The sequence below is a fragment of the Propithecus coquereli genome, unplaced genomic scaffold, assembly GCF_000956105.1.
Source record: "Propithecus coquereli isolate 6110/MARCELLA unplaced genomic scaffold, Pcoq_1.0 Scaffold164, whole genome shotgun sequence".
Lineage (NCBI taxonomy): Eukaryota > Metazoa > Chordata > Mammalia > Primates > Indriidae > Propithecus > Propithecus coquereli.
In genome coordinates, this window is record NW_012140969.1 from 1,757,407 (window position 1) to 1,781,169 (window position 23,763).

At 53.7% G+C, this 23,763-nt stretch overlaps 1 protein-coding gene across 2 annotated transcripts; it reads right to left on the reverse strand.

The window, feature by feature from the left end:
* Positions 1-3,442: 3,442 nt before the first annotated feature.
* Positions 3,443-21,800, reverse strand: TYK2 (tyrosine kinase 2). 2 transcript variants are annotated; one of them, XM_012641279.1, is made up of 26 exons: positions 21,738-21,800; positions 21,044-21,194; positions 20,755-20,919; positions 19,629-19,841; positions 16,267-16,390; positions 16,024-16,171; positions 15,491-15,654; positions 13,283-13,649; positions 12,605-12,829; positions 12,358-12,515; positions 11,986-12,094; positions 11,703-11,895; positions 11,519-11,622; positions 11,252-11,434; positions 11,064-11,151; positions 9,731-9,858; positions 8,626-8,761; positions 8,388-8,542; positions 7,954-8,104; positions 7,398-7,495; positions 6,919-7,111; positions 6,439-6,557; positions 5,918-6,090; positions 5,446-5,563; positions 4,134-4,244; positions 3,443-4,045 (listed from the first exon to the last, which is right to left on the reverse strand). In XM_012641279.1, the coding sequence occupies exons 4-26, from the start codon at positions 19,819-19,821 to the stop codon at positions 3,911-3,913; spliced, it is 3,573 nt and encodes a 1,190-aa protein (XP_012496733.1). In that variant the 5' UTR covers positions 19,822-19,841; positions 20,755-20,919; positions 21,044-21,194; positions 21,738-21,800; the 3' UTR covers positions 3,443-3,910. The 2 variants fall into 2 exon arrangements, with proteins under 2 accessions (XP_012496733.1, XP_012496732.1); XM_012641278.1 differs by lacking the exon at positions 21,044-21,194.
* Between the last annotated feature and the right edge of the window lie 1,963 nt (positions 21,801-23,763).

The window sequence follows — 23,763 nt, forward strand, 5'->3', positions numbered from 1 at the left end:
ACTGTATTCTTTTGGTGGCATTCTGTCTCCTTGGAGTTCAAGGCTGCTGTGAGCTATGATGATGCCACTGCACTCCAGCCTGGGCAACAGAGTGAGACCCTGTCTCAAAAAAAAAAAAAAAAAGACAGCCATCTATTTTGATTTGTATCCAAAGAGACAGATTGAGGGATGGGCAGACCAGTGGACAGATATAGTATAATAAAGCACATGTAGCAACATGGTCATTATAGAATGTTGGGCGTTCACCATACAATTCTTACAATTTGAAAAAACATTTTTTTAAATGTTGGAAAATACAAACAATGTCCCTAATGAATCTTGGCAGCTGCTCATGTCAAGGAAAGACAAGGAGGACTTGTGTGCTTCCTGCTAAGAGCATGAAGGAAATGTTCCAAGAAAATAGAAACTGAATCTGTTTATGGTCAATCGAGTTCACCGGATAGAGGAATGTGTTAAACCAGACCACAAAGATGACATCAGATTGGTAAAGTCTACTGGGCAAACAGCCTGGTTTCGTCCACAAATATATTGTAAGAGAGGAAAAAGGAGAGGAAGGGGACACCACAGACTGAAAGAGATTTAAAGAAAACTGGCCTTAACTAAATGCAATTGTGGACCTTGTTATTTGAACACAGTGTAAGCAAACAAAACACAAATATTTAAGAGTCAATTGAGGAAATCTAAACACTCACAGGCTATGCAATGACATTGAAAAATTATTGGGCTTTTTTGGTGTGATAGCGACACTGTGGTTATTGTTTGTGGTTATATCTTTTTGAGATACACATCAAAGTTTTTATAGATGAAACCATATGTTTGAGTGATGGAAGGTGCCCCTTTACCCTGATTCGGTACCAATCAGGGTATATGTACAAAAATAAGTACCCTCAAAATATGTATAACTATATCAATAAAAAATACATAGAAGAAAGTCCTAAATCCAAACTTTATACACATTTATCCATATTTTTACAAAGTAAATAAAATTCACCTATAATCACCCCACTTAAACATAACCACTAGTAATATGTTGGCATATATTCTTCTCGTAGGTTTTTTCCTATGCAATATGTACATTTTTACAATAAACTGTAATCATTAAAAAACTATTATGTTTGAGATTGGCTTCAAAATCATCCAGTTGTAGGGGTGGGTGTAGAGGCTAGAGTTGAAACAAGACTGGCCATGGGTGTTGAAAGCTGTCCACACTGCCTGGTGGTTAAGTGTAGGTTAGTTACATTACTCTGTCTAGTTTTGAGTAATGTTGATCAATGGTCGATAATAAAAGGTTTATTATAATAATAAAAGGTGGGTGTTTAAAGCAGCTTTATTCATAGTAATTGCCAAAATTTCGATGCAACCAAGATGTCTTCCGGAAGGTGAGTGGATACCTAAAACATGGTACATCCAGACAGTGGAATACTATTCAGCGTTAAAAAGAAACGAGTTATCAAGTCATGGAAAGATGTGGAGGCGTCTTCAATGCATATCGCTAAGCGGAAGTGGCCAATCATAAAAGGCCACACGGTGTATGATTGCAACTAGATGACATTCTGGGAAAGGCAAAACTATGCAGAGAATAAATTAAAAGGTCAGTGGTTGCCAGAGGTTAGGAGGAGTAGCAGAGCGCAGAGGACAGTGAAATTACTCTGTATAATACAATAAGGGAGAGTGTCACAGCTCTTTAAGAATTTGTCTAGCAGGTTTTCCAGTCCTCATCGGAAGACCCCCACCCCCACCCCCACAAAAAACATACTATCATGGCGGACACATGTCATTATACATTTGTCCAAACCCACAGAATATACAACACCAAGACCAAGCGTGAACCCTAATGGAAACTAGGGGTTCATTCATTCTCACACACACACCTAGGAAGTCTATACTTTCCACTCTACTGTAAACTTAAAATTGCTCGAAACAAAGTAAGTTTGTTAATTTTAAAGCACATAACTGCATAAGAATAAGCCAAGATCATTTTGAGAGAAAGAATGAGGAGAGACCTGCCCTGCCAAACATCAAAGCATATCTCGGTGGTGACATCGTTCCAAATTACCAGCCAGATTCTGAAGCCAGTTGCTCCCGCCAGGGATTTGACCTACAGCTATCCTAGGATGTGGGTGAAGCGTGTGTGTCCTGGGTTGCTCACTGCAGCAACGCGATGGGAATGGCAAAGGACTGGAAATCACTACATAAAAACCCGTAGGAAATGAATGCTGATAACGTTTAAATGATGGGCTACAACATAATTATAAAACACAACCAGGAAACTCCGTATATCTTGATATATGGGACCATCCCCAGGACCTGTTATGCGGGGGAAAAAAGCAAGATACAGACCAGGCGCGGTGGCTCACGCCTGTAATCCCAGCACTCTGGGAGGCTGAGGTGGGAGGATCGCTGGAGCTCAGGAGTTCAAGACCAGCCTGAGGAAGAGCGAGATCTCATCTCTATTAAAAATAGAAAAATTAGCCGGGCATGGTGGCGGGTGCCTGTAGTCCCAGCTACTGGGGAGGCTGAGGCAGGAGGATCACTTGAGCCCAGGAATTTGAAGTTGTAGTGAGCTATGATGATGCCACTGCACTCTACCCAGGCAAACAGACTGAGACTCTGTCTCAAAAAAAAAAAAAGCAAGATACAGATTAGAACAGTGTATGGAATGTGCTACCATTTTCACAAGATGGGAAAACATAATACGTATGCAGATTTCCTTCTATCTGGGTAAAATATCACTAGAAGCAAACACAGAAAACCCCATGACATTGGTTGTCTCCACGGAAGAGAAAGTGGTAGCTGAGGGACAGAGGAGGGACACATTTCACTGTCTACTTTTACACGCTTTTGGAATTTAGAACGTCAATATTACCTATTCCTCCCAAAAGATTTCAAGTTATAATGAATATTTAATTTTGAAAAATGTTATTAAAAGCATCTGTCATTAGAATAGCATAGAGTTGTTCAGTTAGAAAAGTTGCAAGGCATACAGTCCTTTTTTTTTTTGAGGCAGAGTCTCACTCTGTCGCCCTGGGTAGAGTGCAATGGTGTCAGCCTAGCTCACAGCAACCTCAAACTCCTGGGCACAAGGGATCCTCCTGTCCCAGCCTCTCAAGTAGCTGGGACTACAGGCGTACGCCACCACACCTGGCTAATGTTTTCTATTTTTGGTAGAGATGGGGTCTCGCTCTTGCTCAGGCTGGTCTCAAACTCCTGAACTCAAGCAATCCTCCCAGAGTGCTAGGATTACAGACATCAGCCACCTTGTCCAGCCTGCATAAAGTCTTTAGAAGTCCTTTATGGAGAAGAAAAAATTTTAACTGCCTTTCACAAATGAGTCTGACTCCATAATCCATTTTTAAGTCACACCCAGTACGTAGAAACAGTTTGGCAATCACCAGAATAACAATCATATCGAATGTTTATTAAACACTTATTTGCATGTCCCTCTGCTAAGCATGTTACATATACCACCTCATTAGATCTTTACATTAGTCCTATGAGGTAGCAAGCATGACCACTGCATGTTGAGAATGGAGGCCCACAGAGGTGAAGCCATTGGCCTGAGGTCACACAGGAATGAAAGCATGAAACTCGCAGTCTTATCTATGTGGCACGTGGTGCTCACCAAGTACTGTGTACACTTAACAAGTAGTTATCGTCCCGGCACGATGGCTAGTGGACATGGTGGACCCCAGTGTGGGAGTTAGGGGATTAAAGGCCTGATTCGCTCCCTGCTTGTCCTGGGTTCCTCAGGGTTATGGTTGGGCTCATGGCCATGGATGGAAAGTCAGTTCACGGAGGTGAACAGACAGAAATAAGGCACAGCGGGTAGGTGAGGCTGATTTCACCATGTTGGGCCCACTCTGTGGGTACTGCCTGGTCCAATCCCCTCAAGTGGAGGCGCCACTGGGCCTCAGCACACACTGAACACCGAAGGGGCCTGGCTTCGGTATTTCTCCTGGACTGTCTTGAGGATGGGTATGAGATTCTGGAAGGTGGGGCGGAAGGAGGCCTCTGTCTCCCAGCAGTTCTTCATGAAAAGATAGATCTAGGAAGGAAACATCCGGGCAGTGGTGGCGGCTCTCTCCATACCATGATAGTGGGGGTAAGGGAAGACGCGGGGAGGGGGGGCTCACCTCAGGGGGACATCTGTCAGGCCGGGGCAGCCTTTCCCCTCGTTCCAGCAGCTCCATGAGTCTCAGCACCGTCATCTGGCCCTGGGTGTGGCCTATGAGCTCAATGAATTTCTATAGTAGGAACAAGACGAATTCTTTTCAAGAGATAGTGAAGACTGCGTGGGCTCTTTTTTTTTTCCTCTTATTTATTATTATTATTTTTTTGCTTTTTCGTCTTTTCATTTCTTGAGACAAGAGTCTCGCTCTGTCGCCCTGGCTACAGCGCCACAGTGGCATCATCATAGCTCACTGCAACCTCAAACTTCTGGGCTCAAGTGATCCTCCAGCCTCAGCCACCCAAGTAGCTGGGACTACAGGTGCACGCCACTACTCCTGGGTAATTTTTCTATTTTTTGTAAAGACGAGGTCTCGTTCTTGCTCAGGCTGGTCTCAAACTCCTGGCCTCAAGTGATCCTCCCGCCTAGGCCTCCCAAAGTGTTAGGATTACAGGAATGAGCCACCACGCACGGCTGTGCATGGGTTCTAATCCCACCTCCACACTTCTCGGCTGTATGACTTTGGATTTAGGACTTTGCCTCTCTTGGGCCTCAGTTTCCTCAGCCCTAAAGTGGGGTGACAGCATCTACCACCTGGGGTTACTGTGAAAGTTGGATAAACTAATATTCACAGAGTAAGTCTGAATCAGGTGTCTGCTATTATTAAAGCCTTACACCAAGTCGTTCTTATCCGCCCAGAATCTTCTTTTTCTTCTATAAAGGTTCTCTGGCTTTCGGAACAAACCCCTAACATATTCTGGGCTCCTCCCTCCAGTCCAGGCCTGGCCAATCACTGTGCACCATGGCTATGCAGTGATTGGCCGCATAGGTGAACACATGAGCCAAGGTGGACCAATCAGAGGAAGTCTTGAGTATCATGCGGAAGGAGGACCACTGGTACCCTGCAACTGACGGGCTTGGGTGCTGGAGGACTGGGGTGCACTGTTGCCACAACAGAGGGAGATGCTACCACAGAGAAGAGAGTTTGAGAAAATGGGATTCCTGATGACACCTGAGGGTCCAGTGTAAGCCATACCCTCGGCCACGCCCCTTCCCATGCAGTGTGTAAACGGTGGAGTATGCTGTTCCTATTTTGCCCACATCAGTTGGAGTGGGGTTTCTGTCACAATCAAAGCCCCCTGCACTGTAAGTTGCCCATTTTATAGATCAGGACTGTGAGGCTCAGGTAGGTTAAGCGCTTGTTAGGGTGAGGAGCTGGGATGTGAATGCATGTCTAACTCCTCTAGCAAATTCTGGGGCGGGGGCCTGGCTCTCACCGATGGGGGGCTCTGGCTGGAGTCGCAGTGTGTTAGCAGCTCATACAGGGTGACCCCGAAGGACCAGACGTCGGACGCATAGTAGAACTTACCCTCCTTCAGGCATTCTGGGGCATACCTAGGGGGAGGGGACATTCAGGCCTGCGGGCTAGACTCGGGGTTTGGGGGTCAGACCAGGCTACAGCCCCCTGCTGGAACTAAGGGACCTCTCTGGCCTCAGTTAGAACCCACCCTTAAGGGCACAGCCTGAGTGAGGGTGAGACTCTAATTGTCCAGGCCAGCTTGGCCCCGCCCACCTGGCCTCGCTGAGCTCTGGTCCCACCCCCTCACCTCTCTAGGCCCTGCCCATTTCTACTGGATTTTTTTTCTCTGGGGGAGGGTGATCATCTCAGATCCAGCATCGGTCTCCTCCACCCTGCCTGTTCCAAATGACCCTGGCACCCCACCCCCAGTGTGCGCCCCTCCTGGTCACCAGAACACGGGGCTGTCCCCATCCTCGCGCACGCAGTAGTACTCGTGGCCTTCGGGCACGGCCTTGGCTAGGCCAAAGTCCCCGATCTTGACCAGCCTGTCGTTGTCTAGCAGCACGTTGCGCGCAGCGAGGTCTCGGTGGATGTAGTGCTGCGCGTGCAGGTAGGCCATGCCCTGGTGGCGGGGCGGGGCGAGTCAGGATCAGTGGGGCAGGGGTGGGCCCGCGGTGGCGGGCCTCAGCAGCCAGGAGGGCTGGGGGACAATCAGGTCACGCCTGCGGACCGGCTGCTAGAGAGCACAGGATGACAGGTGGGGGCCGAGCAAAGGGGGCGGGGCTCGAAAGCAGGGGCGGGGCCAGACGAGAGATGCTTGGCAAGGGGAAGGCCATTGGGTGGGGCTGGATCTGCTGGACATGACCAAGCGAGCGGAGGCGGGACGGGCGAGCAGACGGGACTGGACGGCTCAGACCAGGCCAGGCCCAAGAGGAGGGGAGTTCTGGAAGCAGTGGCAGGGCCGACCCACCTCGCAGATCTGCTGGGCGAAGAGCAGCAGCTGGGCCAGCCCGACGCTGTGCCGGGGCAGGTAGTCTCGGAGGCTGCCCAGGGGCACATACTCCATGACGAGCTGCACTGACTTCTCGCCTGGCGCAGAGAGGGGCGGCCCGGGCGGAGACAGAGGGAGGGACCGGGGACAGCCCACCCTGAGCCATGCAGAGCCCCCTCCAAAGTAGGGAGGGAAGCCCAAGACCCAGGCACGGTAGGCCCAATTCTTAAGTGGGAAGGGCCCATCCTGTACCCCGTCCCCACGCGAGTGAGCTGCCGGTGGCTCTGCCCATCCGGGGTCCACCAGGCAGCACCCCCGAGGTGGGAAGGAGGCAGTCTGGTGCCTACAACCGCGTCCTCCAGCCTGGGCTTGAGAGGCTCCAATTGGCCTAGCCAACTCGACCACACCCACGTTCTAGCCACGCCCCCACACAGCTAGGCCCCGCCCAGCCCGGCCCACCTTGGTCCTCGCAGCAGCCCTTGTACTTGACGATGTGCTCGTGGTAGAGCGTGCGCAGGATGTCTATCTCCCGCCTCCAGCCGGAGCGGAGCTGGGGGCCGCAGTCCGCCTTGAGGGCTTTCACAGCCACCATCTCGCCAGTGCCGTCGTTGGTCGGGTCGTAGCAGTACAAGCTGACCTTGCCGAAGTGACCCTGGACGGTGCGCGGGAGGGCTGGTCAGCCCCACCCCCGAGCTCCCAGGCTCCGCCCCCCAGGCAGAGCCATTTGAAAAGTTCCAGGTCCCACCTACTCCGTGTAGATGGGTCTCCTGGGAGCCCAGACCTCTTCCAATTCCCCAGGGCCTCGCTCAAAGCTGAGGGTCTTCTACGCCACGGCCCCACCCCGTCCTACCCCAAACCACCCTAAGGCCGGACTTTATTCAATCCCAAACTCCTCCCCCACCACGTGTGCCTTCCAGCAGCCCAGGGCCCGCCCTCACCTCGCCCAAATCCCGGATCTTTTTCAAATAGCGCTTGTGGAAAACCGTAGGGTCTGACGCCGGCGAGTCCGGGTTTACAGTCACAACGTCAGCAAGATCTGGAAGAGCCCCAGTGAGGCCAGACACTGGCGCCTTCCCCAGCGGACCCACGCTTGGGGGTCCCAGAGTGGCCGCTGCTCCACCAGCCTCCGCCCCCAGAGGTAAGAAAACATATTTTTGCAACAGCGGAAAAATCACAGTTCCCGTCCAACATGTGCAGAGTGGGCCGCATTAAAACTGACACCTGGATGTCCTGAGATTGGGTAGAGAGCACAGACACTTCACTGAGAAAAGAACAAAATTGTGATGGTTTCATATCCAAAGAAGTTGTGCCTCTCCCCAAGCAAGCATTAATGACAAGGACAGCTCAGGACAGCCTCTAAGAGAATTGGAAAGCAGCACACACCCTGAGCCACTGTATACCCAGCCATAGACCTTGGGCGTACTATGGGTGCATCAGCTGGAACCCCAGCCCTGACCCCCTTCCCCAGGGTCCCAGCACTGGGAGGTAGCTCACTGTGTGGCTGCAGCCGAGTGAGGTCGCGCAGGATGGTGCGAAATGACGGCCTCTGGCCTGGCTCGTAGGTCAGGCACTGACTGGTGAGTGTGGCCAGCTCAGGGCACGAGGGCTCAGGCAGCCGGTGCTGCTTCTGATAGAAACGCTCTTTCTGCAGGGGAGGGGACCCACAGGAATCAGCTCCCCCCATCTTCCCCCACCCCTTCCCCAAGAAGCAGAGGCAGGTCCCTAGAGCAGCGGGGCTGGCCCAGCCAGGCGCCTGCTCTTGGCCAGTTCCATTTTGCAGACAAGGCATCGGCAAAGGGGTGACAACTTGCTCATGGCCCCAGAGCCAGGACTTGGACCCTGGTCCTGCTGACTCTGCTGAGCTGAGCTGCAGCATCTCACACTTGTCCCTTCCTGGCCTGGCTTCTATCCACTTCCCCTGGACGTACCTCGGAGGGGCCTCGGCCCTGGAGGGGTGCTTCCCCATCGAAGCAGATCTCTAGGAGGGTGGCACCAAAGCCCCACTTGTCGGCGGCGGTGCTCAGGCTGTTGGCTCCGCCAGGCAGACACTCGGGGGCCATCCACGGGATCCGCTCCACCTTCTCTGGGGGCCAGGGTCAGAGGTCACTGAGGGTGGGAGGAGGAGAGGAAGCCCCTCTCTGTGCCCAGCCCTGCTCGGGTTCTCACCCTCCCTGGAGAGGGCACTCACGCCCACGCCTGGGTCACTCAGCTTGATGAAGGGGCTGGTGCCTTCCGCCAGCCCTGGCCGTGCCAGCAGAACGTTCCGGCCACACACGTTACCGTGAACCAAGTTCTTGTCCTCCTGGGGTGGGAAGGAGAGGGATGTGGCCACGAGGGAGGGGCGCAGACCTGACTCCCAACCCCTAAACCATGGGCCCCCCCACCAGGGACATCCAATGTGAAGAAGACAATCATGGTCACTATAGGGATACCAATACGCTGTCACCATGACCAAATAGCACTGGGGACTGTGGGGGCACTTCCTGTTCTCCCAGAGCTGGTGGCCAAGGCTCTCCTCAAACCCACGCAGGCACATGCCTTCTCCAGAGCCTTTGCACTGGCTGTTCCCTCTGCCTGGAATTCTGTTCCCCCAGAACCCTCAGAGCTCCCCCCCAATCTTCTTCAGGCGCCACTTATTTAAAACTTCACCCCTTTCTCAAACTGTAGCAACCCCTTGTCTCTACTGATATGCTTTTTATCTTACAATTTTATTTCTTTTTTTTAAGGGATGGGGTCTTGCTATAGTGCCCAGGCTGGTCTCGAACCCCTGGTCTTACGCAATCCTCCCACCTCGGCCTCCCAAACTGCTGGGATTACAGGCATGAGTCACTACGCCTAGTAGTTCTTATTACTTTCTAACATGTTGTGTCACATACTCATTGTTCCTTATTTGTCTCTTCCGATTAAAATGCCAGTTCCCTGAGGACAGGGATTGGTCTGTTTTGTTCTCTGTTGTGTCCCCAGGATCTAGCATGGGGCCTGGAACACAGAGAGTGCTCAGTAAACACTGAATGAGTAGGTGAAGGGGGCGCTCTGGAAACTGGGGTGACCAGAGCAGGAGGGGCTGGAAGAAGGAAGGGTAAGAGGGAGAGACAGTCAGAGGAGGCCACAGCCAGGCCCCAAGGCCCTCGGCCACTAGGCAGAGAAGGGTCATGGAAAGATCCGCCAGGATCCTCTTGTAGACTGAGCGAAGGGTGGAAGCCTCCCACCCCAATGCCAAGACCGCCCTGGCCCTCCCCAACGCCAAGGGCCCCAGGCACAGGCCACGCACCAAGTAGCTGAGGGCGCTGGCCAGCTGCTGGGCGACCACCACCTTCCAGGCCACAGGCACGTGGCCTCTCTCTCGCCGCAGCCACACGTCTAGGGGCCCGTGTTCCACGTACTCCGTCACCATGATGTCTGCAAAGACACAGCTGCTCCAGGGGCTGCCTGCCTGCTTCCGCCCTCTGGAGGCAGGGATAGGGGCAGGTCTGGACTCAGGGACTGGGCTTGTGGCTGGGGAGGTGTCAGGGCAGAGGTGTAGGCAGGGTTTGGTCTGGGTTGGGAGTGAGTTTGGGGAGAGGAGAAATGCAAGATGGGGCAGAGGCTGCAGTGGGCACAGCATAAGGCACAGGTGGACAGTGGTGTGTGAGTCCAGGTGGGCTGGGGCATTGAGGAAGGTGAAGTTCAATTGATAAAGGTGACTACGGAAGTGGGGAAGTGGGGCGCTCGAGGCTGGGGCAGAGTGATGTTAGGATGCCAGGCCGAGCACAGTGGCTCATGCCTGTAATCCCAGCACTCTGGGAGGCCGAGGTGGGAGGGTCACTTGAGGCCAGGAATTCCAGACCAGCCTGGGCAACATAGTGAGACCCCATCTCTACAAAAAAATAAAAAATTAGCCAGGCACGGTCATGCACGCCTGTAGTCCCAGCTACTCGGGAGGCTGAGGTGGGAGGATCGATTGAGCCCAGGAATTCGGGGCTACAGTGAGCTGTGACTCCACCACTGTACTCCACCCTGGGTGACAGAGCAAGACCCTGTCTCAAAAAAAAAAAAAAAAACCCAAAAAGGCTGATTCCAGAGTAGGCAGGAAGATGCAGGTCTGGGCGTGGACCAGTGCCAAGGTGAAAGTAAGAGAAATGTACACCCATGGGGTTGAGGGACTGGTGGGTCTGGGGTCACCTGTACAGGAGTTTTGAGGCCCATGCAGAGTTGGGGTACACTGCAGCTGGGCCTTCAGTAGGGTTGGATGTCAGGGTCCCAACAGGGCTGGGGTCTGCCCGGGGCACTAGTGCCGATGGGGTCAGAGGGTGGACAGGGGCTGGGTTGTGGAGGTCACATGGGTGGCAGATGTTAACTGAGATGTAGTCAGGAATTAGGGTATAGGTCAAAGGTCAGGGTGCAGGCAAGGTCAAGGGATGTAAGTTGAGGGCTGGAATATAGTCAGGACTGGGGATATCGGTTGAAGGTCAAGGTGTAGCCCAGGGTCAGGGTGCAGGGGAGAGTGGAGAAGTCATCATAGGCTGGGGTGTAAGTTGAGGGTTGAGGGTCAGGTGCCACCCAGGGAGTGGGTACAAGTGGGGGGTGGCCAGGAACAGGGGGTTGGTGTGGCGGGGCCCACTCACTCTCAGAGCCGCGCACGCAGACGCCGTGCACAAAGGCCAGGTGCACGTGGGACACCTGGCTCATGAGGCTGGCCGTCTCGTAGAAGGCCTGTGGGGACCAGGCAGGTCAGGTGGCTGCGAACCCGACCCCTCCCATCCTGCCCCCTGCGCCCTACTCCGCAGACACATGCAGGCCCCGTGTCACTCACCAGGGCAATGTCGTGGTGACTGGGATCCAGCACTTTGAGCACCACTCGCAGCTTCTGCCCGCAGTTCCCGCCGGGCGCGAGGGGGTCCCTGCTGTCCACCTTGCCCTCCTCGGGGTCCCCGCCCTCTACTTGCAGGATACCCTCATACACGTTGGTCCTCGTGCCCTGGCCCAAGTGGGACAGCTACAGGAACAAGTCACGGAACATTGCCATGAGGACAGTCGGCAGCTGACCTCTCTGGGGCCCCGGCCCCTGCCCGCCACCCACCTGGGTGATCTCGTCCTGGCCGACACGGTGGAAGCTGAGCTGGCTGAGGTTGAGCTGCCTGCTGCTGGCCCGAGGCCCCCGCATGACAATGAGGTTGGAGATTTCTGGGGACAGGGGCGACGTCACTGAGGGCTGGCATGGGGCAGAGATGCCACCCCCACCCGGCGGATGCCTGTCATCGTACCTCCCGGCCGGGGAAGGCAGCAGCGGCGCAAAGAGAAGCAGTCGTCCCCGGCCCGCAGCGAGCAGCCCTGCAAGGCGGCGCGCAGCTCCCGCACGCTGGGGAAGGGGCGGCCCCAGCCCTCCAGCACGAAGGCCCCGGCCCGCTGCTCGATGGGGAACTTGCGGAGGTGCAGGCTCTGTGCGTGGCCGGGGGCCTGTGCGGAGTGACAGGGGTGCGGGCGGTGAGCAAGGGTCCAGGCAGCGAGCGTGCCCAGCCCCAGCCCAGGTCCCCCCGCCAGGCCCACCTGGCCACGCTGGGCCACCGTGAGGATGAGGCGGTAGAGGTGGCTCGTGCTCCAGTGCATGAGGTACAGGCCGTCCTCGGGCCGCAGCTTGGCCTGCACAAACGGCTCCCTGGGGAAGGGGGGACAATGGGACACCCTCAGGCCACCCAGGGCCACTCCTGGACACACACTTGGTAACAACGACACAGAACACCTGTCCAGGGGGGCACAACCCAGCTGGGACAAGTGACAGACACATCCACTAAAGTGGTGACACGAAGTCTGGATGCGCACACACACACACACACACACACACACACACACACACACACACACACACACACGGCCACTCACACAGAGACACAAGCACGAGGACAGGCCCCGGGCACTCACAGCAGGGGGCCGTGGATGCCATCCTGAATGCTCATCAGCAGCCGTGGGGGGGCCACCTCGTGGCACAGGTAGTGGCTGGAGTCAGCTGTCAGGCGGAAATAGCCATCCACCAGCGACACGAAGGACAGGGCCTTGGCCCGGGAGGGCAGGCTGAACTCCTGCAGGCCAGGGGCGCGTCACATCAGGCAGGCGGCCCAGGCCAGAGCAGCCCCCAGCCCGGCCCCCCGACTCCTGTGCGGGGACCCACCAGGCACTTGTTGTCCTGCCGATGGATGCTGACGCGGCTCTCTTTGAGCACCACGTGGGTGATGTCCCGGAAGTCGCAGAAGTAGGCCCACGGCGGCTCCCGCGGCCCGTCCACTGGCAGGTCGCCCGCCTCGTGCACCTTGGCTTTCTTCCCAGACAGGCTGGCATGGGGATTCCTGCCGATGCTGCCACTGATGTTGCTGCTGCCACCACCGCCACTAGAGCCCTGGACACCCAGTGTGTAGGGCAGGGGGTTGGAGCAGGCTACGCCTGTTCGTTTCCCTTGCACTTTTGCTCAGGGGAGAGATGTGAGCCAGAGGGGCCAGGGACCACCTCAGGTCACCCTCCCAGGAATCCAGGTGTCACAGGCAGGACAGGGACCCACCCCCAAGAGATAACACGTGCCAGCAACCTCCGAGAAGGCAGAGTGGAGAATCCCGGTCCACTCACCCCCAGGTGCCAGGTCCCCAAAAAGGGATTTCCCAGAGGTGCAGACCCCAGAAATCAGGACCCCGGGGGGCAGGCAGATGTAGCACACTCTCCAAGGAACAGACCCCAGGGGACAGCCAGCCGAGAGCCACATGGGGAGAGGGCCCACCTCAGCCACCCTCGAAGATGAGCGGACATCCCCACCCCAGCCCTACCTGGACCCCCAGAGCGCAAGAGGCGCCCTGCTCACCTCCGGCTGTATAGGTCGCCACTGGATGCCGCTGGTGCCTGCCACCAGCACCTCGTGGGTGGAGGGCCCGGCAGCAGACTCAGGGCTGGGGTCCGTGGGGGCCTGCCCGCTGTCCAGGGTGTAGCAGGGCTCCACCTCGGCCTGGGCCAGCAGCCGCAGGTGGCACACCGGCAGGCGCTCCGTGCCGAAGCGGGGCGCCAGCCGCTCCAGCGTGGCCAGGTATTTGACCATGACCACCTGCTGGGAGAGGAGGCCCGGCTGAAAGGCCCGGATGAACTTGCGGAAGACATTGCGCAGGCGCAGCCGCGTCAGCACGTTGTGCTGCCGGATCTGCCTCCGGAAGGAGCGTGGGATGCAGTCCTTGAAGCTGTGGGGGCCACAGGGAGGGGCCGGTCAGGGACCTGTGTGGCAGGCCAGGCCGGGCAACATGGGGCAAGCGGCTTAACCTCTCTGAGCCTCAGCTCATCTAGAAAATAGGCACGCTGGCCGGGGCCTAGTGGAAAATGCCTGGAATTCCAGCACTTTTGGAGGCCGAGGCGGGAGGATCACTTGAGGCCAGGAGTTCAAAACCAGCCTGGGCAACATAGCAAGACCCCATCTCTACAAAAAATAGAAAAATTAGCCGGGCATGGTGGCGCACACCTGTAGTCCCAGCTACTTAGGAAGCTGAGGCAGGAGGATCGCTTGAGCCCAGGAGTTTGAGATTGCAGTGAGCTATGATGACACCACTGCACTCTAGCCTGGACGACAGAGCAAGACCCTGTCTTAAAAAAAAAACCATTACAAATTTCTACATTCAGTTTCCCTGGACACAGGTCTTTGCCGCCTTCTGCCTCTGGGCCTTCATGTATGCTGTCCCCTCTGCCTAGAATGTGTTGCCAGTGCAGTCTGGCAACCAGCTCAACTTCTGGTCTCAGCACAGAAGTTGCCTCCTCCAGGGAAGCATTCTTTCATGTCCAGGCTGCACAGGGTCCCTCCTCTGGGCTTCCCAGAACTCTGGATTTTGCTGCCACAGCCCTCGTCCTTCAGAGCAATAACAGGATAGGTATGGCAAAACACGTGCTTCAAGAAAAATGGCTGTCTTTTTTTTTTTCTTTTGAGACAGGGTCTTGCCCTGTCACCCAGGCTGGAGTGCAGTGGCTCCAATCATAGTTCACTGTAGCCTCTAACTCCTGGCCTCAAGCGATCCTCCCACCTGGGCCATCCAGAGCGCTGGGATTACAGGTGTGAGCCACAGTGCCCAGAGAGAATGGCCAGTTTTGAAAGATCCAGCTCTTGTGCCGCCTCCTCCAGGCAGTGTGCCCTGACTGCCCAACCCTCACTGTGATGCATGGATCTACCACAGCTCTGTTGGTGGGAGTGAGAAGAGCTGGCTCTCAGCTCCCCAGACTCCTGCCTCCTTCCTTCCCTTGAATTCGAATGAGTTCTCAAAGCCAATGGGCTTTGAGGGTCTGCCAAGTCCCTACCTCCCCGCTCCAATTTCCTTCCCCATCAGTTTAACAGCAGCCTCCAACTCCTGGGCTCAAGTGATCCTCCTGTCTCAGCCTCCCAAATGGCTGGGACTACAGGAGTGAGGCACCACACCAGGCCTGTACATTTCACTTTTGTATTTTGTTAATTGCCTGACTCCATGGAATGGGAGCTCCAAGAGGGTAGAGAGTTTTGTCTGACTTGTTCACTGGTGTGACCGCAACATTTAGCACTGGTGCCATTCAGGAATATACCTGTTTTTGTTTTTTTAACTTTTTTGAGACAGGGTCTCACTCGATTGCCCAGGCTAGAGTGCAGTGGTGTCATCACAGCTCACTGTAACCTCACATTCCTGGGCTCAAGTGATCCTCCTGCCTCAGCCTCCCAAGTAGCTGGAACTACAGGTGCATGGAACAATGCCCAGCTAATTTTTCTATTTTTTGTAGAGATGGGGTCTTGCTATGTTGTCCAGGCTGGTCTTGAACTCCAGGGCTCAAGCAATCACCCTGCTTTGGCCTCCCAAAATACTAGGATTATAGGCATAAGCTTCTGCACCTGGCCTATACCTGCCTTTAAAACAGATGGAAAAAACACAAAAAAACTAGTGCTAGTAGGTGTTTAGTAAGTGTTAAATGAATAACGGCATGGCAATATGCAAAGTCCACCCTGGCTCCCAGATGTTTGGGGCATTCCCGCCCTCTGCCACCTAGGCAGTGTAGCCACCCCATTCCCAGACACCTGATCTTCTTGGCCACCTCCTCCAGGGGGACACCGCGGTGGAGAGCAAGGTGGCAGAGGTGCAGAAAAGCCATGCCCAGGCTCTCATTCTTAAAGTGGTGGATCTCCTCCTCGTTTGAGAGCTCCCACAGTGATGCTACATCATTCACAAACTCGTGCTTGCCCTGGGGATGGGAGAGTAGGGCAGAAAAGGAGGCATGAGAATGCATTTACTCTCTAGCCAGAGGACTCTGGTTTACTGTTTCTAGCCACCTTGGGGACGGGAGAGATCACTGTTTTCTGGAAAGACCAAATATACAGCACACACTCCACCTCTGTCCAATACCGTGCCTGTGGCAGACATCACTAATCAATCACAGCACTCTTTCCCCTTCAACCCAAACTCAATTGGTTCAGGCAACCAAAAGATCCCAGATGACATGAGTTGAAACCTATTAGCTATATATTGAATCAGGGAGGGAAGTGGGGGCTCCTCAACTGCTCCTAAGTCCCCCATAAATAGTCCTGCCTCCCCTCCCCAGCCCTGCTCACACCTGCTCAAAGAGGTACTCAAACGAGGCTGGGTCCAGGAGTTGCACCCCCTGCTCTGTCTGTTCTGAGGAAGCCTCGGTGCCTGGGGGCCCGCAGCGGTACACGGCTGGCTCCTGAGGATTCATGCCATGCCAGTTCCGGAAATAAAACCTGCAGGAAGAAAAGGGCCCAGCTGGGGGCTTAGTACACACTCAGATCAGCTCCAGAACAGAAGGGGACAAACCTTCCAAGGGGCCTCGACCTACCTCATGCGGAAATACAGCAACAGGCTTGTGTCCCTGGAGATCTCTAGGATGTGGTTTGGGGGCAGCCAGACTTGAGCTTGGGCATCGAAGAGGGCAAAGAGATTGACACAGGGAGGAGTGATGCCTGCATTGGGGGGAGCAATGGGGTCAAGGTCAGGTCACCTGATGCCATCAGCTGGGAGGACCCCCAGATTCTCTGTCTCTCTTTACACTCCTACCGTGGGCCACCTCCCCTGCCTACAGCTTCAGTCTCACATTGCTCATCGGCAGAGGACAATGCGTGGGTGACCATGCTGTGGCCTCCCAGGAGGACTGCATTTCCCAGCCTCCCTTGCAGCTAGGATGGGGCCATTGGATTGGTTTCTGGCCAATGGGAGGTAGACAAATTTCCAAGCCTGGAAATAAACCCTCTTACCATCTTCCCTGTCCCAGGGATTTCGAAGGCACCTTGTGCCAGGTGGTGAAGATGGAGGTGAACCATCCAACCTGCATTTGATTTTAGGTAAACCTTGATTGTCTTAAAGCAGGAAGATTTGGAAGATTGCTTGTTACTGCAGCAAAACCTATCTTAGCCTGACTGACACGACTCTACAAACTGCCGGCAATTTAGGTGTCTCCCCTAAACTCCAGCCCCAAAGACACATGCAACCTCCTCCCGGCATCTCCCTGTGAAAATCACAGGCCCCCTTAGATGGGCCTTGTTCCAAACATATCTCATCCGTGGACCTCAAACCTGCCCCTCCTCTGCCCAGTTCTCTGAGCCAGGAACGTGGTCCTTGTCCTCAACTCCTCCCCTCCCCTCCACAGCAGATTGGTCACCAAGGCCTGCTCTTTCTGCAGCCTCCATGTTCTTAGGATCCATCTGCCATCTTCAAATCCAAAGCTCAACTCTAGGCCAGCCTGCAAATTTGCCATCATTCTCCGTAGCCACCCAAGCCTTCTTTCTTATTCTACATATCGTTTTGGAGTTTTATCTAAAATAGTCCCTTTAGAATAATTTATGATCATGTACGTACCAGCTACCAGATAAAGAAATAAAACTTGACAAGCACAACTGAAGCTCCTGTCTACACCTTCTTCCTTTCTCCTCCTGCAAAGAGGTGGTCACCATACTCCCGAAGGAGTGTTTATCACTTTCATGGCCTCTGCAGTCTAGTCTTGAATGTCACAGACTTGAAACGTCTGGTATTATACTACAGACGTTCTTCCGCAATGTACTTGTCATGCTACAGTAGGGTGTTTTGTTTTTTTTTAATTTATTTTTTTAGAGGGTCTCACTCTGTTGCCCGGGCTAGAATGCAGTGGTGCTATCATAGCTCACGGCAGCCTCAAACTCCTGGGCTCAAGCGATCCTCCTGCCTCAGCCTCCTGAGTAGCTGGGACTACAGGCATGCGCCACCACGCCCAGCTCATTTTTCTATTTTTTGTAGAGAGGGGGTCTCACTCTTGCTCAGGCTGGTCTCAAACTCTTGGCCTCAAGTGATACTCCTGCCTCAGCCTCCCAAAGTGCTGGGATTACAGGTGTGAACCACCACGCCTGGCCACTATTTTTAACTATGATAAACGAGGCAGCTCTGAATGCTGTCATAGGTGTCCCCTGGGACACATAAGCTGAGTGTTTGTAGAGTGAATATCCATCCAGGAGTGGAACTATATGGCCTCTGGGAATGTACATTTCAACTATGTTAGATGATGTGAAGTCATTGCGTTTAATTGTACTGCCTGCTGCAAAGGGAGGATATCTTCCTTGGGAGACTTCCTAAAGAACCAATCAGACTGCTTCGCTCTCTGGCTTAAACCTTCCACGGCTCCCTATTGCCCTGTGAGAAAGCCCAAAGCCCAACTCCGCCCCCCACCCCAGCACTGAGTAACCATGACTTTGCTTCTGCCTGTTACGCTCTGGTTTCAAGTCTCACTTCCCCTTCCAAACTGTCCAAATTGAAACCCCAGTCACCCTGAAGGTCTTTCACTTCCTCCAACAGACCAAGCTCTCCCGGTACTCTACGCACGCTGTTCCCTCTGCTGGGTCTCATTCACGCCACCCAGCTAACCTGTCCAGGTCCTTTGCAAATCAGCCATGGATGGGGAAGTACGAGATGCAGAAATCCACTGGAGCGCCCCCATCTGGTAGTAGGGTGTTGTGGTGCAGGGTTAAGGGGGCTTTCTGGGGGAAGGGACAGATAAGCATTGCCTCCTTGGAGAGAGGCCTTCCCTCCGCCAACAGGTGAAATCGTACTTCTGAGCACATCACCTGCAGCTTCTCTAAGCCATTCCGGGGGTTCTGCTCCCCACTGCTCTCAGGAGGAGGTCTAAACTCTAAAGTCCTCCCTCTGGCATATAACTTACCGTAAGATCTGGCCCTGGTTTACCTGCCCCCCTTCATGTCTCACCTAGAGGTCACCTCTGTCCTACTCGCCTGTCTCCTGCCTTCACCTCCCCAGTCTGTTCCCCTTACTGCCACCAGAGGGGGCCCGTGAGCACCCAAGTCCAGCCATGTTGCTCCTAGGCTCACAACCTTTTGGGGCTCCCATGTCACTCAGAATAAAATCCAAAGTCCCCTCCAAGGCCTACAAGCCCATATACAACCTGCCTTCTCACATCCTCCTGTCTCCCCTTCATTCCCTTTGCTCCTCGCTGTTCCTGACAAGTTCCCACCTCAGGGCCTTTGCACTTGCTATTCCCTCTGCCCAGATATCACCACGCCTCCTGCTCTCACCTCCTTAACTTGTTATTCAAGTGGCACCTTCTCAGAGAAACCTCTCTCCACCCCCAGCATGCCCCGTCTCTCTTCGCTGCTTAATATTCCTCCATCATCTCTGGACGCTCCCATGTGGTTTTCTTATTTTTTTATTTTAAAATTTATTTTATTTTATTTATGTTGTTTTAGAGACAGGATCTTGCTCTGTCGCCCAGGCTGGAGTGCAGTGACGTGATCACAGCTCACTGTAGCCTTCAAATCCTGGGCTTAAGTGATCCTCCCACCTTAGCCTCCTGAGTAGGTGGGACTACAGGCACACATCACCACATCTAACTAATTTTTCTATTTTTTTTTTTTTTAGAGATGGGGTCTTGCTATGTTGCCCAGGCTGGGCTCAAACTCCTGGTCCCCAGTGATCCTCCCACCTCAGCCTCCCAAAGTGCTGGGATTATAGGTGGGAGCCACCGCACCTGGCCATTCATTTATTATGTTTCTGCTGTCTTCCCTACTAGAATATCGGCTCTACAAAGGCAGCCATCTGGGGCTGGCACATAGTAGGTGCTCACTCAATGGTTGCTGAATGAATGGGCAGATGGATGGACGGGGCCCAGCGGCTGCCTGCACCCCCCACCCAGCCCCGACGGGGTCGATGCCCCTGACTCACCGATTTTGTGCGCGATATGGATGCAGATCTCCTCTGCAGTCAGCGAGCCCTCGCTGAAGGTGACCCAGGGCTCCCCGCCACCAGGGCCAGCCCAGTGCAAAAGCACCTTCAGGCCTCCCATGGCAGCCAGAGGCTGCGCTCCGTTCACATCGGGCTTGCTGCCCCTGGAGCCCCGCCGTTGGCACAGAGGCATGCTCCTCCTGGCTGGCTCGGCTGCGAAAGAACAGTCCGTCAGGTCCCGGGCCTCACCTGGAGGCCCCCTTTAGCACCTCAAAGATTCAAGGTCCCCCTCACTGTGTGACTTTAGACACCCAATTCCTCTCTCTGAGCCTCAGTTTCCACATTCGTTTGACAGGGTTGGGGTACGCGTCCCCACCTAGTAGATCTGTCATCAATGATAACACCAAAACCACCCCTCTTTTTTTTTCCCCCTAAGAGACAGGATCTCACTCTGTCACCCGGGCTGGTGCGCAGTGGCTCAATCATAGCTCACTGAAGCCGCGAACTTGTGGGTTCAGACGACCCTCCCGCCTCAGCCTCCGGAGTAGCTGGGACTATAGGCACATGCCACTATGCCTGGCTAATTTTTCCATTTTTTTCTAGGCTGGGTGCAGTGGCTCACACCTGTAATCCTAGCACCCTTAGGAGGCCAAGACAGGAGGATCGCTTGAGATTAGGAGTTCGAGACCAGTCTAAGCAAGAGTGAGACCCCGTTTCCACTAAAAATAGAAAAATTAGCTGGGTGTCATGGCGCATGCCTGTAGTCCCAGCTACTCGGGAAGCTGAAGCAGGAGGATCGCTTGAGCCCAGGAGTTTGAGGTTGCTGTGAGCTATAATTACACCACTTTACTCTACCTGGAGCAACCGAGTGGACTCTCTCAAAAAAAAAAAAAAAAAAAAAAAATTTTTTCCTGTGGAAATGAGGTCTTGGTGTATTGCCCAGGCTGGTGTCAAACTCCTGGCCTCAAGAGATCCTCCCACCTCAGTCTCCCAAAGTGCTGGGATTACAGGCGTGAGCCACTGTGCTCGGCCCCTCCCCTCTCTTGACAAATATGTACCAATATAAAAATCCACTCTGAACCCACCTCCCTGAAATCACCAAGCAGATAGGCGTAGTCAAACAGACCTGGGGGATGAGTCCTAGAGCTCCCTGTGTCAACTATAGCAAGTCACTCAGCCACTCTGGGCCTCAGTTTCCCCATCTGGAAAACGGAGGTGCTGGGAATATTGCCATCGAAAGATGGTTGTGACATTTCAACGCGGTTCTGCATGTTACACGTTCAGTTCAGACCTTGATGTAGACACGAAAAAAAATAACAAATAATGACCAAAATGAGAATAAAATAATTATGATTAATTTCATCACTGTTATTGTTTTTCTCTTTTAGGCCACGATCCCTGTCCCCCACACCTACCCCTCCGCCACATGAGTGACTCCAGTCCCTGCTGACTGCTAGGAGGATTAGGGTCCAGCTCTGTTCCCCCAGTCCAGGGCCTAGGCCCCCTGAGTGAAAGGTTAGGTCTCCGGTATGGTCATAGCAGGGCTGTCAGATTCCACTGATGTCGCTGGTTTAAGACAAACAGTGATGGGAAGAGGAGGATGTCACAATGGCAGAAAGTCAGATCCCTCAGGACTTGGCTCCTCTTTTGAGTTTGTTTGGTTATCTGGAAAATGGGTATGTAAGTCCCTACTTCAAAGGGTTGTTGGGAGGATTCAACGAGATGGGGCAAGGGAAGGGCCTGGCACACAGTAAGTGCTTAATAAATGCCCGCTGTTAATATCTACTAATGTTTGAGACGGGATCCCCGAGATGGGGCTTTCCCGGTGCTCACTTCCTCCTCCCTCGTCCCCACTGGATCCAGACCCGGCTTTGAAGATGGGCTCGGGGTGAGGTCCGCACCTGGGAAGGCTGCACCCTCGGCCCCGCAAAACCTCCAAAGCCAGCTGGCAGGGGCAGGAACGGGGTTGTGCACCCACGGGGCATCGGATCAGACCTGAGGCAGGGGGTACTCCTATCCAAGTGCTGCCTGCCAAGCGCAGCCAGTGCCCGCGCCTCCTTCCTGATGACCTCCTGGGCGCGACCCTTCCATGCCCCCCTCCAGACTCACCCTTCCCCGGGACTCTGGACTCGAACCCGGACCCCGCCCCGCTGCCGTCGCCGCCGCCGCGGGGAGCCGCAGCTGGTTCGCCGCCGAGACGCCGCCTCCCATTGGCCGCCTGAAACGCACACGCCCATTGGCCGCTGCCCTGGAACCCCCTTCCTACGCAACCATTGGGCAGTTCGCCGCGATGGCGGCGCTTCAATTGGTCCTCGGTGTTACCCGTGACTCAGCCTCGATTGGCTGAATCGTCTCCCAGATGCACTACAACGTCTGCGATTGGCTGCCGCCGGGTGGGACGGAAACACGGAAGTAGGCGGGAGAGCAGGGTTTGGGGTCGGTGTGGCCAGATCCTGGGTTTCTTGGCTGGGCTCTGTGCTCAATTCAGGTGTATATGATCCTGACCCTGGGCGTAGGCTCTTGTCCTCACCTCGGCGTTCAAGGCTGCACCCGGACGCCATTCAGTCCTCCAACCCCCTGCGTTGTGGCTCCCCCTTCCATCCCGTCCCACTTCCCTTCTCTCGGCTCTACCTGGCCAACTCCATCTTGCTGGCTGGGATTCCCCCCTTAACTTCCGGGAGGCATTCCTGACCTACCAGTTCCTGTCCCCATCCTGTCACCCGCAGCCTGGTCATCTGAGGCCCCCTAGCGGTCAAGGTAGCAGCTTGGACTTCCCACCACCGGATCTGAGTTCACATCCCCACTGGGCCAGTGGTTGCCATTAACTGAGAAGGCTACACGCTGATCGCTTTACATTGCATCATCTCATTTAATCCTGGCAGCAGCCCTCTGTGTGGGGGCTCTTATTATGCCCATTTCGCAGAGGAAGAAACTGAAGCATGGAGAGATGACAAAGACTTCTCTCTGACCAAACTTTAGTCAAACGTTAGTCCTCTGAGCCCTCTTCTGGACTAGGCTTTGACCAGTCCTTGACCATCACCCTGAGCCTGTCTTTGGCCTGGCCTGGCCAGTTTTAGCAACGGATCCTACTAAGTCATCCCCCACCTTTAATATCTGATGAAGTTCCTCATCCCCCACTTTTGGCGTATAAATCCTTGCCCTGCCTTTAGCAAGAATCTTGTTAGATCAGTTTAGCAAGACTCTTCGTACCCTTGATATCACCTCTTAGTAATAATATTCCCTCCACGACCCCCTCACTCTGATTTTTGGCTATTAATCCCCAGCTGTCTTTGCTGTATTTGGAGTTGAGCCTGATTTCTCTCCCTTATTGCAATACCTCTATTGTGTAGCCCTGAATAGAGTCTTCCTTACCGTTTTAACACTGTTAGAATTTTTTTTTTTCTTTAGCAGATGGGCACAGACAGGTCAGACTGTTTCTGGAGTTGGAGTCTGTTTGCCAAGGCCAAGGGCACATGTCTGCTCCTCTCAGAGTCTGAGAAAATATGGCGAAAAGACTGTCTCGCAGGGCAGCTGTGGAGATTCAGTATGAAAATGTGGATAAAGACATACCCTGGGCTGGGTATACTGGCTCATGCTTGTAATCCCAGCAATTTGGGAGGCCAATTCAGGAGGATCACTTGAGCCCAGGAGTCTGAGGCTGCAGTGAGCTATGATCATGCCACGGCACTCCAGCCTGGGCAATAGACCAAGACTCTGTCTCTAAAAAATAAAAATAAACAATAAAAAAATCATACTAAAACAAGAAAAATATGCATATGTATCACACTGATATGTTCTTCTGCCACTCATTGCTATTTACCCAATGATATATTCTTGAGATTAGTCTATGTTGACATAAGTGACTCTAGAACATTCCTTTTCTCTGCAATATCATATTCCCACTGTACAAATCAGTAGATCAAGATTTAATTGTCCATTTTCCTACTGATGGCCCTTTATGTGGTTTTCAATTTTGTTGCTGCAAGGAATATTCTAAGGGTGTAAATGCACACAGGCACAGGTTTTTTGTTTCATTTTGTTTTGTTTTGGTGGCTTTAAGGAATCTTTTTTTTTATATATATGTAGGTGATCAGACCCAAGGCCCGAGTGTATGGGTTACAGAATTTTAAAGTCA